Source organism: Chelon labrosus (assembly GCF_963514085.1).
Source record: "Chelon labrosus genome assembly, chromosome: 2".
NCBI lineage: Eukaryota > Metazoa > Chordata > Actinopteri > Mugiliformes > Mugilidae > Chelon > Chelon labrosus.
This window is the reverse complement of record NC_140338.1, coordinates 27,528,436-27,547,562: the sequence shown is the minus strand read 5'-3', so window position 1 is coordinate 27,547,562 and position 19,127 is coordinate 27,528,436. Positions and strand designations below refer to the sequence as shown.

At 41.7% G+C, this 19,127-nt stretch overlaps 1 protein-coding gene across 2 annotated transcripts; it reads left to right on the top strand.

Moving 5' to 3' along the window:
* Positions 1-30: 30 nt before the first annotated feature.
* Positions 31-17,492, top strand: b3gntl1 (UDP-GlcNAc:betaGal beta-1,3-N-acetylglucosaminyltransferase-like 1). Of its 2 annotated transcripts, XM_084569633.1 has the most exons (12): positions 31-593; positions 1,454-1,570; positions 1,671-1,770; positions 3,614-3,678; positions 4,492-4,557; positions 6,314-6,409; positions 11,391-11,486; positions 12,211-12,335; positions 14,879-15,014; positions 15,134-15,202; positions 15,384-15,458; positions 16,257-17,492. In XM_084569633.1, exons 1-12 carry the CDS (start codon positions 450-452, stop codon positions 16,335-16,337), a joined length of 1,170 nt encoding a protein of 389 aa, XP_084425759.1. In that variant the 5' UTR covers positions 31-449; the 3' UTR covers positions 16,338-17,492. The 2 variants fall into 2 exon arrangements, with proteins under 2 accessions (XP_084425759.1, XP_084425760.1); XM_084569634.1 differs by lacking the exon at positions 6,314-6,409 and having other exon boundaries at positions 16,257-16,389.
* Positions 17,493-19,127: the final 1,635 nt, after the last annotated feature.

Below are 19,127 nucleotides of genomic sequence, written 5' to 3'. Positions count from 1 at the left end.
TAAAGATGTTTCTCTCAGCCATAGACGTCACTGTTTTAAATGATTGATAGCAATCTTCAGCCAATCAAGTTCCTGTCCGTGTTTTGCCAGAGCCAATGAGCGCTCGAGAGTCATTATTTGCGGAAGTAGTGAAGCTGCAGTCCACGCTGCGGGTTTGAGCTGCAGGTTCGGGGCAAACAGATACAATGACCGCCACTAAAATTGACAAAACACGTTTGAGGTGACATTCTTGGTCGCCACTGGTGGATTTCATATTAAGAAAAAGCTGCAAAATAAGGATTTACAGACATTTTTATCCACGTGTTGTTGGCGTAACTCACTCCGCGACACCGGCTACCTTTATAAACATCCGGTTAACGTAGCTTCACCGGTGCATTTCGTTTGCTACCTCTCATATTTGAACATTTTAATCAAAAGTCAAGCGTCGTAGCTTTTTAATTTGTGCGCCAATGAGCAGCGAAGAGTCGGGGCAGCAGGACGGAGGGTCGGAGATGGCCGTGAGCCCACCGAAGCGGCTCCGTACAGAGGGAAATAAAGCTGAAGCACTGCCTGAAGAAAAAGACCTGGAGGCGGAAAAGAGCGCGGTGGATGTGGTGGGTGATGGGGCTTAGCACTGACGGAAAGAGCGATAAAAAAGCAGAAGTGGTATGGGCAGTATGTCATGTTGTTTACACCACAGAATGGAGTAAAATAAAAGATGAACTTAGTGGGCAGCAACGTTTAAATCTAATATTGTGTCCACCATATGTACACCGATCAGCCATAACATAATGACTACCTGCCTGAAGTTGCATTGGCACTAATCAAGGCATGGACTGCACTAGACCTATGAAGGTGTGCTGCTCATCAACCACATCCTGGAGACCCTTGATTGGATTGAAATTTATTGGCCAAGTCAAAACCACCATCCTGGTGCCAAGCCAACAGTTTTGAAAAAAAATATATGAGAGTGTTGTCTATGGTTGGTTGTACAACTATCCGATTTAGGTATTCAGACAGTTTAATGAAATCCAAATCGTATTCTGATAAGACGTGGATGTAAACACTTGGGCAGCTCCTTAGTTGAGTAGGTGCTCCGTCAGTGTGGCCAAGACACACTTGGTTGGACACTGCCAAAAGTAATGCAACCGTGTGACCCAGATTGCCTCCAGATTCAATGTAAACCCTTGAATCTCAATGCATGCTCATTAGGTCACAGGCGCATTCACACGCGTACTTCACGTCTGATGCCATTGCTTTGCACTTTGAAAAAATTGCAAATTGTTGATTTTCACTTTTGTGTTACTTCTTTGTGCCCTTTTCAGTGTAATCCGTGCAACTTTCACACTCGCATTTTGACTCATTTTCACTTCCCTCCTGAACTTACTGTTTGCACTTTCTATTCTGTTTTTCTCTGGTTGTGAAAACATGAGTTGCCCCAAGTTTAGACTTTCTCTCTTCTTTCTGTCTCCAGAGTATTATCATGCCGGTGCACAATGCATCGTGTTGGCTGGATGAGTGTCTACAGGCCGTATCAGACCAAGACTTCACTGGAGCCATGGAGCTGTCAGTGTTTGACGACGCAAGCACCGTGCGTTTGTTTTGTTTGTTTGCATATTTACACCTGTAAATGTGTCGTTTATCTCAGAATGTGAAACCTCAACAGAATTCTGTGTGTACGTGTCCTTCAGGACGACTCCAGAAAAGTGGTGGAGGGCTGGAGGGACAGGCTGGAGGCAAGAGGCATCTCAGTGGTGATCTCCGGTCACAATTCTGCCCAGCCCAGGGGAGGTCAGTTAGACTGTTGATCAGTGATCGATTCCCAGTTCAAATTTGAGTATTAAAAGAAACTATGACTTTAACAGTTTGTCATTTGTGAGAAGCCAGAAGGATGGATAAACCAAAAACACACAAAAAAAACGTAAAAAATTTAATTTTATTCATATGTCCAGTCATTATTTCATATCAGATATTGGTGTAAAACTTGTTATAATGAGAAAATTATTTCATGAATTGTGGCCAAAAATGTGATTTCCTTGTGACCTTTGACATTTGACCAACAAATTCTGAACATTTCAAATTTGAAGAGGTTCCCTTGAGGCATCTCTGAAATGTTTCCTTTCACAGGTTATAGCCCAAAAAAAGTACTGTGTGAGACCACAGGGACCTTGACCTTTAACCCTTTGACCCTTTGAGTCCAAGTGAACTTTAGTGTTTAATATGAAGGAAGTCCATTAAGGCATTCCTGAGATATTACATTGACAACTCGAGTTGTGCCCAGAGACTTTTTTTTTTCTACCATCCTTGTGAATGTCAGTGCCAATGTTAAAGGGATTCCCTCCAGGTGTTCCTGAGATACCGCACCACACCTAATGAATTCATCCTTGACTCCAAGTGAAAGTTTGTGCCAAATCTGAAGAAATTCCATCAAGTTGTTCCTGAGATATCGCATTTAAGAGCTGAGTTGTGGTCAGCACTTTGTGAAGTCACAGTGACCTTTACCTTTGACCTATACATGCTAAACAAATCATCCTTGTGTTCAAGTGAATGTTTGGGCTAAATTTGAAGGGATTCCCTCAAGCGTACCTGAGATTTTGCATTCACAAATTGAGTTATGGCCAAAACTGCACTTTGTCACTGGTGCCTTGATTGTTGGCCTTCGTTGTCGTCCTCTCCCGCTCATCCGGATCCGGGTTGCGGGGGCAGCAGCCTCAGCAGGGAAGTCCAGACAGCACACTCCCCAGCCACGTCCAACAGCTCCTCTGGAGGAATCCCCAGGCCAGGCAGTCTCAGGCCAGATGGCAGATATCATCCCTCCATCGGACATGCCCGAAACACCTCTCCGGGAGGCATCCTTACCAGATGTGTCCAAGCTCCTTACTCTATCTCTAAGGCTGAGCCTGGCCAACCTGCAAAGGAAACTAATTTCAGCTGCTTGTATTCGCGATCTCATTCTTTCGGTCATTACCCAAAGTTCTTGACCATATGTGAGGGTTGGAACGTAGATTGATCGGTAAATTGAGAGCTTCGCCTTTCGGCCTAGCTCTCTCTTTACCACGACAGACCGGTTTAGGGTTCGCATCACTGCAGACGCCGCTCCGATCCGTCTGTCGATCTCCCGCTCCATCCTACCCTCACTCGTGAACAAGATCTCGAGATAGTTGAACACCTCCACTTGAGGCAGGACCTCCTCCCCAACCCGCGGTGGGCAATCCACCCTTTCCTGACTGAGGACCATGGCCTCAGGCTTGGAGGTGCTGATCTTTGACCGTGAAATTTAATACATTCATCCACGAGCTGAAATGAAAGATTTGTGTCCAAATGAATGCCAAATTTGAAAAAAATAAAAAATCCATCAATTAATCAATGAGATCTCACATTTACAAGACTTGAGCCAACAGATGGACAACCGAGAAACACAGTCCCTCATGGCGCTGCTGTCGCCAGTGCGGAGGCATAAGAAAGTCCCTTTACTCAAATGTTAATGCAATGTTGATATTTTCCGCGTTACCACATTTGATGGTTGGATATGATAAATGCTAGCACGCCTACAAATGGAAGCAGTTGGCACACTGAGGCGTATACAAATGTGAGTCATGTAAACAGAAACATACAATGTTCTTTTGTCTTACAGTGGGCTACGCGAAGAATAAGGCCATATCTCAGAGTCGTGGACAATTCTTGTGCTTTCAGGATGCGGTAAGTGTGTGTGTATCAGAGATAACAGGTTTCATTTCGCTCTCCAGATGTCTTTTATATGTCATGCAGCAGTGAGTCAAAACAAATTCTGTCGTATCAGGTTGTCCAAGTATACACACAATACACACATTCACACAGAAACCTCAGCACAGTGACTGTTTGACCGACCTGTCATAACACAGGACTAATGGTCTGAGAACAGTGTTAGACAGTAAACTGTACATGTGTGTTGGTGCGGTTGCTCGTCTGAAGGCGTAATTGTCACATCTGCAATAAAAGGCCGCAGCCATCTGAGTTTCTGACCTCTGATGGCTTACTGTTTAAGTCCTTGAGTCATATCTGTCTGTCATAACTGTTTCCATCTGACAGACGATTCCCAGAAAAACACTCAATGACACTAACAATGCTTTCTCAGAAAACAGTCAGCTGCTTCTGTTTCACCATTTGCATGTATTTCTATTGTGCTGTGATATTACGTCCATATTTAAATTTAGCTCTATTTAAATACTGTTTTCATCTACATTCTTTGACCGCTCTAGCTATATGTCTGTGTAGATAGCCTGCTAGCTAAAAGAGAAGCAGCGCCCTCCATGAGTGACAACAAAGAAGATTTTAGGGCATATTAAAATTATGATAAGATAAAATATCACTCTGATAATTATATTTAAATAGTTTGACCAATGCACAGTGAGTGTACCTGTTTTCTAAAGTATAATAGCTAATAAGGAATTTGGAAAAATGTTTTGTCATATGTTGCTGAACACTTGTAATTAATCTTGCCAATACATTTCAAATCATTTTTCTCGTCTTCAGGATGACATTATGTTGCCCCAAAGAATCCGCCTGCAGTACGACGCATCTGTTCTCCACCAGAACTCGGTAGGTTCTTGTTTAATATTTGCTCATTCACTTCCTTCCCTTCTTCCCTCCTGACTTCTCTTCCCTTTCTGTCTGGCACATCTCTCTGAAAATAAGAGATATTTCTGTTGTTTTTGTGAGTCAGCCCGTGTGTGTGCATGCTTGCGCGGAGTTGGCACGCAGAACAGTGCGAGTATCCGGTGTTGATGCGTTCTGTAGCCCTACCAGGTCATAGGTTAAAGGTTGTGTGTGTGAGGGAAGTGAGGGAGGCAGCATGGAGACAGCAGACTTGCCGCCCTGCGCAAACAACATGGCCCTTTCTGTTGTGACTTTAATTTTTTATGGTCCATCGTAAAAATGGCTGTTGTTTTTTTGGCTCACTTTTGCCTCACTTTTTGTTTTGTAAGACCCTTTATACTTCTTAACTTTAAAGTATTCAGCAGGAGTACACAACGGATGTGTCTTAGGTTCTCCTTCTTGATAAACTGATGAATTCTTAAGCATATCAAATGTGAAGATATATCACAAATGATCAAGTTTTTAAAATTCCCAAATTTGCATTTAAACATGAAGGCTTGCTACCAGATTTGTAGGTAATTTGGGTTTATCTGGGCAGCTAAACATTTGTTGCATTCACATGGACTCTAGTATTCAACTTATACTCAGACTAACAGCCCACTCAGAGTAAAAATGCCTCATATGACCAGGTCAGTCAGAACAGACATTGAGAGCGCTGGTGGAAACTTTTGAAAATACGTTCAGTAGGAAAATAATAGCACCTAATAACGTAAATGCTTTATCTGATCACTTCTCTCTCTGGATGGAATGAATACATTTTTCCATGTGGGATAAACATCAGATTACGTGACAAGTTTCCAGGACAGAAACTTAGACGCAGCAAAACAGAACTGGCTTGTGTCTGCGACGATGGCTGAAAACAACGAGTTGTACAACGAGGTCTTTGAAAAGATGAACAAAGTTGGAACAGATGAGGCCAGTGCGTGCGTCTGCTTCTGTTGAATGAGTTCAGTATTCTCAATAATGTTGGGGGAATCAGATTTCTTCTGCAATTATATTTCTGGCAGATATGACAGTCCACAGCGGGCTGATGATTTGGAGCATGAAAAAGCATACTTTACACTGATCTGCCACAACATTAAAACCACTGACTGAAACTTATGGACCTGGTATTCATGTGGATGTTACTTAGACATGTTGTACCCACCTAGACCAGACCAGGCACCCCCACCCCATAGCAATGACACTCCTTGATGGCAGCAGCCATCCCCAGCAGGATGCAGACAGACACACACACAAAAACGGTTTAGGAACAACTAAAAAAACATGAAGAACATCACAAGGTGTTGACCTGGCCTCCAAATTCACTAGATCCCAAACTGATCAAGTATCTGTGGGATGATCCACAGAGGCCCCTCCCCTCAACCCATAGGACCCAAAGGCCCCCACTAACAACACTGTGTTGCCAGACACCACAGGACACCCTCAGAAGGCCCATGTCCATTCACTGATGAGTCACAACTGTTTTGGAGACACAAGGGAGACCTACACAGTATTTGGAAGGTGGTCATAATGTTATGCCTGATCGGTGTATATCTTCAGTAAAATGAAATAGGAATCTCTAATGAAGGATATCAGTCGGGTTAAATTTCTATGTAACTGTAGTCAGTGACCTACTAAAACAAAATGTAGAAAGCTGTATTCCAGAGACATTTTCAGCGGTTTTCAAAAAAACAGAATGTGTGTGTTTTCATGGTAGCTAATTGGCTGCAGAGTCCAGAGGGTGCCAGAGGGGTCTACAGAGCGATACACTCGCTGGATCAACACACTCACTCAGGAGCAGCTCACAACACAGGTAAATACTCGCAGCTTGGCACAGTACGTGTGTTTTGAAGTGGATGAATGTGTGTGTTTGTGTGTATGCGAGAGGTCGCGTGTCAGGCGGCTACGAGGTCAGACAGAAACAGGATACGTTACCTGCTGTGCACAGTTTCCACGGAAATGTGGCAGCGGACCAGCGGGAGGACACAGCATCACTCCTGACCTTTCTGTCCATCACAGTCTCAGCAGAGGAAACGGGTCACGCTGCCAGCTGTCTGCTCAGGGTAGTCAATAATAAGAAGCTGCTGGATGTGGAAAAGTTGATTGCAGACAAAAAATACTGCAAACTTCCAACTGATTCAGATTAATAGTGCTTATTGTACCGCACCTGTGTATCAGGGTCGCCATTATTAACATTACTGAAATATATGTAATTGCTGTAAACAGATGAATCCATTTAACAATATACAAAGCTTCTACAAGTCACTGCATTACAAATGTCTTTCATTTCATACTGAACTGCTCTATGGCTCAAAAAAGAAACAGATGTTTGTGGAGTTCCTGTGGCAATTGTTGATTTAAATGGAGGCCTGATTGCTGTTATCTCGGGGCTCCTTTTTTTCTTCTTCAAAGTGCACGCATTGGAGCAACAGCATGGAGGGCCAGGAGGAAACAAGTGTGGGTCACCATGACCTAATGTTGCTGAGTCCAACATTCATCAGACGTGTAATAGGAAAAACCCTGGTGTTACTATCACATTAAAGAGGAACACCGCTTTAACACTTGAAGGATTACATGTCTTGGGAACTTCATATGTGAAGAAACCATTTTGAAATATGTGTACGATAAGAACGTATTGATCCTGGAGGGGAAATTTAGTTGTTATAGCGGCAGGGCAAGGCGTTGAAAAAGTACAAGTAAGATATTAAATGGAGTGAGGTAAGAAAAGACTATACAAGGGTGAATACATCAAGGATACAAAAATTATTTACAGTCGAAAGCCTGAAGTGGATATAAATAGTTTTACTATGCGAGTAAGGGCAGTATTATGGAACCAGAAGGTTTCGAGTCTTTGTAGTCTGAATACTATTGACCGGCTGATGTCAAAGAACTACTGACGACAAAGGCTCACTGACACTGTGTCGCGTCTCTGTAGTCTGGTTGTCCTTGAACTCACCGCTACAGGCAGCAGACAAGTATAGCAGGTATGCTCTGTGTCAGAGGAAATGACTGTGTTTACCAGCAGGTGGCAGCACCCTGCACTGCCGTTCAAAAAAGGAAACCGGAAGACCTGCTATTAACAGGGAGGCTAGGTAGAGCTACACAAGGCTGGTACAAATGGTACAGTCTAAAATAGGGACACAAACACTTACTGTCATCCTGGCCCCAGCAAAAGACTGACTCTGTCAGTGGTTGATTTGCATTGAGGAAAATGTAGTTGCCAGGATTTGGCAAGCAAGAAGAATGTGTAAAGTAAAAAAGACAGCACTTCTGTTTCTGTAGCATCTGTACTGTATAGTACACGACACCAGGACCCAGATACCACACAGCTAGATGGCGTTCAATCATAAATAATTTATTCGCAATAAGAAAACGTATAAAATAGAACTGGTTTAAGATGCGGTTCTCCTTCTGCAGACTTGATTCTACAGGAGTATGATTTAACTTAATAGATATAGTTCCTTCTATTTTACTACTATTCCCACTGCAGATCTGATATCAGTGTAGTCATAACTTCTGATCTGAGAAGAGAACATGTTTTTAAAGTCATTATCAAGAACTCGGTAAGTACCCAAACATAAGTACATGAACTTAGTCTGACAAAAAGTGGAATTGGAGCATCTCTACTTCACTTCTCTAGTTCACTTTTGAAAACTTTAAAGGTTTGGCGCTGTCAGTATGAAAACTAAAGCTACACCTTGCTGCCCACTTCTGTATATCAGTCAAGTTCTGACAGATAACAAGCCATGAGAGGTCATAATCCAGCCTTTCTGTGGGCAAGAATTAATGACTATGACTTTCTACAAGTGACCAATCACAAATATACAACAATGATGATGTGATCCAGCACAAGCCAGTCAGTTTGATAAGATTTAGGTAGTTTTGCCTTCCTAGCAGACAACAAAGTAATTCTTACATGAAGTATTTGTTTTAAATGACTGTTATGTTTCATAACCAATTTTAAGGGCCTGTTTAAAGGAATGAAAATCTTTACACACAGACTATCTTTACCATCTCAAATAGTCATATTACTCATCAAATGATAAGCGTGACATCGATACGCAGGAACTATTTCTATTTACACAGAGATGGAAGTCTCTGACTTAACAAAACACATGATCACCAAGGAGACAACCTGCACTCACACTCTCCCAAACACACACACACACACACACACATACGCTCTCATACAGTCTGCATAACTCTTTAGCAGACATTCCAGGATATTTATGTGATATTAAGTTTCATGAAGCATGAGAATGAGATCATGCATTGATTCTGCAGGCTTGAAAGCCACTCCTTTTTCCTTCCCCTTCTCTTTCTTTTCTTTATCTGCCTTTACTTTCAATTTCTAGACGCAAGAACAGAACCTAACTAAGTTAAGACAGAGATCTACACAGTGTGCTGCATGTTTCAGTTGATTATTCATCTGCAGAACATTAGGCATGGTTATCCAAAACCTTCCCTGCCCTGCTGACTACTCACATCCACTCTGACTCTCTCCCTCTACCCCCTGTTTTCCCAGAACTTGCTCATATTCCTCTTATTCATGCTTTTGGCCGCAGATTACATCTGCAAAATGTTGCAACATTAAAACAGAAGGGTGACGGGATGTACGTAGGTGGACACACACACACACACATTCACTCGCTAGATTCTGTCCAGCTGTTCGATTGGCTGAACTCATGTTTTGCACAATTTTCTTCATCTGTGATACATTCCTGTCATCCAGTAGTTTTCACATGCACATGTTCATGCACACAGTATGCACAAATACAGTGATAGTTGGAGGAAGAAGAAGATCAGCCTGGAATGACCCTCAGATTCAAAATGCCAAAACATTACTTAGAAAACACATGCACACAGGCACACATAGAGGAAAGGAGGAACCAGGGCAACAAACAGATTTACTTATAAAAAATACAGAGGCCCGTAATGTGTTCCTGATGTATTAAAGCGTTAACAGTCAGAAAGAGAAGGAAATGCCAAAATAAACTCATTAGTCAAAGATGGTGTGGAAGTGTGTATCCTTCCCCTACACGCTTCAGGAAGCACACACTTCTGTAAGGGAGCACAGTCTCTCTTCATTTGAAGCCACATTAATTCTCCAGAGCCATCAGCTAAATGCTTATCTGTTTAGGCTGATCTAGATGTTATGATCTGTAGTCATGACAAGACGTTCCTTTTTCTAAAAGAAAAAAAAAAGCTGTTTCCTGGGCCGCGTGTCTGTATAAAGGGCAGGCTTGTGAACTTTATTTACATGTTTATCTTTTTATATCTGTCTATGTTGTAAAATGACTGTATTAGTTTGTGCTCCAGAGAAAGAATTGGTGATTCTCAGTACATAGTATGCCATGTCAGATGCAGTGTGTCAAAACTGTCTAGGCACATTTTGCAGAATGCTAGACAACGTGTTTTATTTTTTTGGACAATTCTGACCCACAATACTCTGTACATATTAGTGACTGACCTGTGAAAAGAGCACGGCTGTGTAGTTAAAGAGACAATGATTTGGTACGAAGTTCTAGTACAAACATGATCAAGAGGACCCAAGTAGAAAGTACTTTGTGAGGGCTGCTGCAGTACCTACTAGTAAAAAGTAGAAGTGGGTGTTTCCGAATACAGACAAACTGGTCCTGCTGTAAATTCCCTTGATTTCTCACTAGCTCTAGGATTACAAATGACTATTACCTCATATTAATTATACGACTGCGTAATTGTCAAGTCAGAATATATTTCTTTTTTGCAGCCACCAGTTGAAATATTAGGTAATTACAGGTGTTACCAGTCTTTGGTAGTGGGGCCTTAATGCAGTAAGAAACACCTGCGTTTAACTATTACTTAATGACAAAATAATGGCTGTGAAAACTGTTCTGTATTTACACACTTCTACCAAATTAAACACTTGGGTTTTGCTTTTGAGAGAACCTTTTGTTCCTCTCCCTCCTGACTCCCAAAATGAAACCTTATCGTTTACTGTGGCTTAAAAGGGCAATGGGAATTTTGATTAAAATAGTCTGAGACATATACAAATAGATACCTAACTTCATTCACACAGACTAAATAATAGACTGTGTGAATCCTATTAAAAGTACAGTGGCACAGTGGAGAGGTGGTTAGCACTGATACCTCACAGCGAGAAGGTCCTGGGTTCGAATCCATGGGCCGACTGGGCCTTTCTGTGTGGAGTTTGCATGTTCTCCCTGTGTCTGCGTGGGTTCTCTCCAGGTACTCCGGCTTCCTCCCACCATCCAAAGACATGCTGGTTAGGTTAACTGGTGATTCTAAATTGGCCGTAGGTGTGTGTGTGAGTGTGAATGGTTGTCTGTCTCTCTGTGTGTTAGCCCTGAGATAGACTGGAGACCTGTCCAGGGTGTACCCCACCTCTCGCCTGATGACAGCTGGGATAGGCTCCAGCAGACCCCGCGACCCTTCACAGGAACAAGTGGTTACAGAAGATGAATGAATGAATCCTGTTAATAAATCAAAATCCGATCTTTAAGGGTTTAACAAACAACACGAAATTGAATTTAAATTGTGTAAGTGTATGGCTTATATAACGCTACATTTAAACACAATTTTAAACCCAAGCAGTTATTGCAACATAACACAAGAGATTTGCCATAATTTCAACATTTAGGATGATTACAGTGTTTGTTTTGTGTTGAAACTCTCAGATCTGTGTAATTCAGCTACATTATACATTATATACTATAAAAGTGTGTTTCTTCACCTGTTCGCTAATGAATGAATAGTGTCTTCTGTGATCTAATCGGAACTCTTTTTGGTTTCAGGCGTACACATCTCATGGGCCCACAGTCGTCATGCCGACATGGTTCTGCTCAAGAGAATGGTATCTGAAGGTTGGACCGTTTGACGAAGGAGGCAAGGTGATGATTGACACTCCTAGTTTGTAAAGTGTTATATAACTGAAATGAACATGTCTGCGCAACATGTCATCTCACTACATCCAATGGCAAAAGAGCTTATATTTGGGCCAAACGCTTCTAAATCAGTGGCTACATTACTCTACATTGACACTATTTGATCAGCCTGATTGAAATCCTTCTGATTAGAGATTCCAAATTAATAGTTTACATGGACGCTCCATGAATTGAGTCGTGTTGACATTCCCTAAACAGTAACCAGAATTCAGTTCTTTTTTGACATGCACCAAGTGATTCTGCCACATCTGTGGAAAAATATATTTGCCCAAACACGAAATTCCATCGATGGGAAAAATGTGTTTTTTTCCACCCGGAGAGAAACTATTGAATCAATAGTTTACATGGTTATTAGGCACTAATATTTTCCTATTCAACAGATTATCAACAGTTTACACCAGTCCGCTCAATGTGATTGAGAATTATTTTCTATCAGGCCGAGTTGAGCCAAACAGGATGTTCTGATTGAGGTGATTTACATTGTTGATAACTCAAATGTCAGATATCTGAAGGAATAGTGTGAAAATAAGGATTCTGGTTGGAGAATACTGACACTTGCAATCTCTTCCTACTTCCTTTTCTGTTCCCACTACAGCAGCCAGCTCTTCATTAGTTTTGCAATAGTTCTCACTTGTCATATCTTGCTCAACATTTACTTCTTTGTGCCCAGGGAGTCCCGGAGGACCTGCTCTTCTTCTACCAGAGTCTTCGTCAGGGAGGGGGCCTGTCGAGGGTCGACCGGTGCCTGTTGGTTTATCGTTACCACGAGAAGGCCGCCACTCACTCTGTAACAGAGTCAGTCTCACCGTACACCCCGGTTCCCACTGAGCTGGTCTCACACACACAGAACACACACATACTTGGACACCGTGTTGATCCTCCACCTACTCACAGCTGCCCACTGGCATCCCGCAGTTTCTCAGGGCTCGATACTCTCACACACAAGCACACACACACACAGACACACACATAGATGCATGTTATCATAATCTTGAGATTTTCCGACTATGGTTTTGGAATTCCAGCCCCTTTTCCCAGCATGTGAATCAGGAATCCGAACCTGTTCTCTTCTCTCTGTGGAATGTTCAGTATCTGTCCGATGCTGTTGGGAGGGAATCGGATCTTGTTGTGAGCAGAGGTGTTTGACGTGTCGTGTGTGTGTGTGTGAAGCTGACATCCCTGCTGTTGCGTGGAGGCGTGTGCGTGTGTAGGTCTGCTTCTAAATATGAAACACACCAAAGGACAAGGGCTTTCCTGCCCACCTCCTTACCTTTCATCTGTTTCACCTTTTTCCTGGTATCCCTCTTTCCTTCCTTCCTCCCCCACTTGCATCTCCCCACTGCTCGTATATTTTCCCGGTGTTGACGCACTTCTTCACCCCTTCATCCTCCTCTCAGTCTTCATCTATCATCTGTCTATTTTTGAAGGTCTATTTCGAGGTTGTCTTCTTTTCACTTTCCCCCACTTCGTGTCACTCCTTCCCATTCACTGCCTACTTACTTCCTCTCTTTAGTAACTGAAACCATCATCTTATTTCCGTCTCTGTCTCACATTCTTACAAATATAACTGTGCAGTTTGACATGTGAAGTGAGAAGTTTAAAAAAAAAACTGTGCCATAGAGCAACTGTTCTTCTGACACGAAAAGGCTGTGTTTATAAATGTGAGTGGAAGGCTTTAGTGTGTGTATAGTAAATCTCTACCATGTTGCTGCCATGTCTTGGAATCAAAGCCCGTATAGAGAATGCATTGCAAAGGAATCTGGAGACCACCCGGCTTCTTGGTGGTGGTGGATTTGGGTTTGTTTGCCACATGAGGCCCATTGCTAGACGCAGTGAGAAGCTCACATCAAGAGATGAGAGCGGAGTACTTCCTGTGAACGTGTCCATATAATTACTCAACGTCAGTGCCTCTTTGTGTTTACGAATGTGAGGAGGAGGTGTTAAGAGCACAATGAGAGCATAAAGATATATATTAGTGCAAAGGTGGGTCTGTGTGTGCCGTGAAAAGCTGATCATATAAAGATCAAATAATCGAGCAAGCTGCAGGAAGCAAGCTTATTTCAATACACACAACTTAAAAACACATGCAGTGAACAGTAAGTTTGTGCTTTATTTTTTATCTACTGTGATGATACTGCGGTAATTAACTGATGAGATTAAGGAATACTGACTCCAATAATGTATGATCAATTACTTTGTCTAGTTGAAACTAAAAGAGAGAGATGTTTACTATTATAATATTGCTTATCACTCAGTATAGACTAGATATCACAACACTAGTCTGACACTGTTACCATAATTCCTCAAACAGTGACAAGGGCTTTTTAAAAATCAAACTGAAATCTGGCTAGGAGCAGAGAGAACCCTTCATCTGAAGGAACTTTAAGTATAATTGGTGAACAAATGTTTCCGTTTGATCTGCTTCTGTTTCTCCTGTTAAAGTTACTGCATCACTGTGTTCATACAAACTCAGAACTGCCTGGAACTATTGCAAATGAAAACCCATTAAGTGTTTCAGTGGACATTTAAACGTTTCATTTGTTAATGGAACTTTTATTGTGAGACTTATGCGGGCGTATCATGTTCAACAACAGCCACAATGACCCAAATCCTAGTGAACAATGAACAATAACGTGTTGTAACTACTGATGATTATATAGCTGATCTAAAGCAGTAGAAACATACAATCATTATTTGACAGGACCCAGGAGTTTGTCTGGTCTTCTGAGTCCTGACTTTTAACTAACTCAAGTTTGTGCAATAATCTCTATACTTATTATTCTCTGTTTTTATAAAAAAAAATCACAATTTAGAAACTTTTATTATTTCTGTTCTTGTTAGGTGTCAAATGAGAAGTCACCGTGGATATGTCATCAAAGAGAGGTTGCCAGGCAACCAGAGCAAACTCTAGGTAGTCACTACTTCCAGCCAGGAAACTGTCCTCCACATAACCCCTTGCAAAACAGAAAGTTAAAAACGTGTATAGCATTTTGATTGTGCGTGTTTAGAGGTGATTGCAGGCAAATTTTGATACCTTCCAACAAAGCCTCCCTTATTTCACAGACTTAATGCTAAGCTAAGCTAACTGTCTCCTGGCTTTAGCTTCATATTTATCTTCCAGACATTGATCATTTTCATCTTACCTTTGGCAAGAAAGCTAATTACCTTTATAATTATAATAAATTATAAACTTTAAAATGTGCAGCCTTTTTCCTAAACCCTATACTAGACTGGATCTGTCCATACTTATGAGTATCATTTATATGCTCGTCCTCCACTAGATTTATTGTGAGTTTAACCTTCTTCTCTCGTCATATCAGTAACCTCTTTGTTTCCAGGGAGACTATTTGGAAGCTGCGAGTGGACTTCCTACAGGAGAGGGTTCTCAGCCAATGGGAGAACGTCACGATATGGAACGCTGGGAAACAGGGCCGCAAGCTGTACCGATGCCTGAGCCCGACCAATCAGAAGAAAGTATGTTACCAAATCATACTTTTTTTCTGTTTTCTGCGTACAAGCTACTGTATATAGAACCGGTGGAGAAAGTTGTGAAAAGTGTCAGAATTTAATGCATATTCTGTTGTGTTTATCAGGTCAAAGCTTTTTGTGACGTGGACGAGAATAAGATCCAGAAAGGCTTCTACACATATGAGGAATCGAAGGTGAGCTCACTGTGGCTAGCTCGTACAGCAGGTTTTGTTGTGATTAACTCACAGTAGGCAGGCCTGCAAGGTCAGGGAATTTAGCTTTTGACAGTCATCCAACCTCTTTATTCCAGTGAATTAAATTCATGCTGTTATTAATGGTTTGTGCCTCTCTATCTTTTTGTTGAAATTCTTCCAGGAAAGACCAAAGCCAAAAATCCCAGTGGTGCACTACAAGGACGCCTCCGCCCCCTTCATCATCTGTGTTAAACTGGTAAGCAGAAAGCGTGTTTGTGTGTTGTATGTTTGCTGTTTCTGACCGTGTGTCCCTCAGGTCTGTAATCTAGGCTAACAACATAATGATCGAGGGCGTGTGCCCTGTACAGCACATAGTGCACACAAACACACAGGAGGCTGTCAGGAAACAGGCAGAGACAGCAGCCTGATCTTTTATCACATGATGCTTGAGAAAACATCTCATATTTTTGCCACTGTTCGTTCTAAATGTATCAGTGTTTGGGTTTCATTTGGTGGTCCACAATCCTGCCAGTACTCATAGACACTTCACAGCCCTTTACTCTGGCAATCATTTTATTAATTTATTGAAATATAACGCACACATACACAGCTGCTCTGGCAGTTGAATTGCTCATTACCTTTTTATCACCCAGCCAGACTCAGATTTAAATCTGGAGTGACCCCGCCTAAGGGCTTTGCTAATTGCTCAATTATGGAAATTGGGAGGAGTAATCAGAGTCAGAGGACAAGGAGACCTGGACTCAATCACTCTCTGTAGTTCTCTACGACACACACACACATAAACACCCAGGCTCAATCACACAGGTCTTTCAGCAGGATGTCAAATAATCTAAACCAACCAATGTGTTTGTTTGAACTTTTCTGAAACTTTGATTTAACCCAATCTACTGTAGGTGACTGAATACCTTTTGTCTGGAGCACACAGCAGAGAGACATTTAGCCAATATTACAAATGACAATGTTTCCTATATAACTTGTTGTTCTAGTGAATTATTTGTTTTCTGTTCCTCTGGTGCCGGTGTTCCGTTGGTAGGACATGACAGGAGGCGTTCTGGAGGAAAACCTCAAGTCTTTGCAGCTGAAAGAAGGAATTGATTACTACCACTTCAACTGACTGCTCAGACTGATGGAGAAGACAGGAGGAGGCCCGCGGGTTTAACAGCCCGGGGAATGCAGAGGAGGGGATTACCAACACATATACACAACCTCAGAGATACTGTAGGCAGGTAATGACAGGAAAATACTCAATAGAGTATAGAGTGAAGGACAAAAAGATTAGAACGTGTTTTAGGTGTTTTTAAAAAGGTGCTTTTTGTGTGTCTGAAGAGGGTGAAGAAATTCCAGTCCTTATAGTTTTACTTGGCAAATATGACGGAATGTCTCAGCTCTGATTTTTGTGCCTTGCTCCTTAACCACAGTACTGGGGTTGTTACGGTTGTTTGTTTTCATAGACGGGTATAAGAATAATTCCACATTTTGGGGGAATGTGCTTATTTTCTTGGTGAGAGTTATACGCAGTATGAAGAAATGTTAAAGGTGAAGCTGCAGCTAGGAGATGGTTAGCATCGCTTAACAAGGCAAACGGCAACAGAAACCTACTGACACCTTTAAGTCATTTAACATGCTATACCTGGTTTATTTAACATCCAAACTCCAGAATGGGCAGAATTGTTTCACAAGGACAGCTGGTGCCAGGCTATTTCTTGGTCAGGAGCAAAAACTCTAGGTTTTTGTTCATTTTTACAATTCCTTTGACAGAGGCTAGGCCTTTTTAGTCTCTATTCCAAGATAATCCAACTGGGTGCTACCTGTACCTTCACATTTAGTCCACAGATTAGAGAGTGGTATTCATTCTCATGTCATTATTGGCAAAACATATATTTATAACATACGTATAAATGCATATTTCCCAAAAGGCTGCACTATTCCTTTTAGAAGCTTAAACACGGCCAATAGGATGATTTGATAACAATGATAAATGATGAATTACAAAGAAAAGTGTCCTGGGCACTTATGTTTTACAAAAATGACAGCTATTTATTCTTGCCTAATAAATAGCTGTCACGGCAATTCCCAGTGTTGACCACTGGAGGAATAAAATGTTACATTTTCTAATCCTGTGTGGACTGACATATTTGCTAACCTGTACGCCTGAGCATGCACTGTAGTTAAAGAGGGTTCAACTTATAAAACATTGGATGTTTTATGATCGGATTTCCTAACAATCCTTCTCTGATGCAACCGTGTTAAATCAGACACACACACACACACACACACACACACACATCTGCTTCAAGTATACAAACATGGATTCTGCTCGTGCTTGCTTTTCTTTCCGTGGGTCTCTTATGAAAGCTAAAGAACAATAACTCCTTTTAGAGGCTGCAGTTCTGTCACATAAACACGTAAGAGAAAGTTTATTTTACCTCACAGAGTGCGGAGTTTTTCTGCCCAGAGGTAAACAGACCTTTCCCCACAATATCTCCCCCCGTGTTTGTCCGGGTCTGCCTTACTGTAAATGTGGCCGCAGCAGCGAGAGAGGAGCAAGAAACTGGGCTTTAACTGCTACCAGCGTTTTATCTTCACGACCATTGTTTGTTATCGTAATCTGAACGCACAGTTGCACCGTGGTGTGAATGCACAGAATCATACGACCATGTTAGTAGTCAAGACAGGATTCAAAAGACTTTGAGCCTGCTTCAGGTTTGACGTGACAGCCCCATTTCTCTGCTTCCCACAGTGTAGTGCTGCGTAGGGGCTGAGAAAAATATCACATCCACTTAACATGTAGCCTCCATCCACTCCTCTCGTCCCTTTCTGTCTGACTGCAAGCAAACACTTCAAAATTAGATGTTTTCCTCCTGATTTTTATCGCTGATTTTTAGTACTGATAGTAACCATTATTGTGGTTTAATTAATCTGGTATTTAGTTTCTTGCATGATTGATTCAGTGTCTTGTCTGCAGAAATGCATAATTGAAGCTTAGAGTTTCTCTGCTTCCTAATGCAACCACTTACTTAGAGTGTGTGCCATCATAAGGTGCCTTGGATAAATGGACACCATATATTTCAGAACGCAACAAACCGAAGCGGCTTGTTTAAGTAAGGCCGCGTTCTGTCTAAATACGTCCCGTCTCCTTTACCCGCTCTGCCCACATGACAAAGCACTTGGTAGATGATCAGAGTGAGCTCTAATGGAGAATCTATGGAAAGGGCTCAGAAGGAGAGTAAACAGAGCTTTACTCAGTGTTTACACTCCGTCTCTCCGCAGACATCAGACCTGATAACGCACACAATGAATGACCGTGACCCTGGAGCTTGCCTGCCCTAGCTGGTCAAATAAACCTACGCGTGTGTTGAAAAAAAAAAAAAACCCGCACACACACACACATTACTATACAGCTGCATGATCTCTGCCAGCCGATAGTAGAAAGAGATAAGAGTCGAGTTTGTTTGAGTGAGGAGAGGTCGCAGAGGTCAAACACTGAAGGCCTTTTTCATTCACCTGGAAAGTTACCACATTCCTTTGTTTCAACAGCTAGAAGAAACAAAGATGTGTGTTTGTGTGTGTGTCGTTGAAAATGAGGCTTGTAACCAGTAAGACTGTGGTTTACGAGTCTAGACTAGCTGCACTAAAAAGCCAAAGCGCACAGAGTTTTTGTAAATAGAAGCTAGCTGGTTAACCACTGGACTAAAGGCTAAAACAAAATTTACCAAATTATTATTTTTTATTTAGGTTCTCTAAGTTAACATTTTCATTTTACCAACTTATGAACTACATTTAAACTGTTTTGACTGAAGTTTGTTCTTGATTTCAATGAACTTAAAATATATATAAATGGTATACAGAGCAGCTGAGGAAGTAATGTAGAAAACTAAAAGGGCAGTTTGTAGATGTAGTGTGT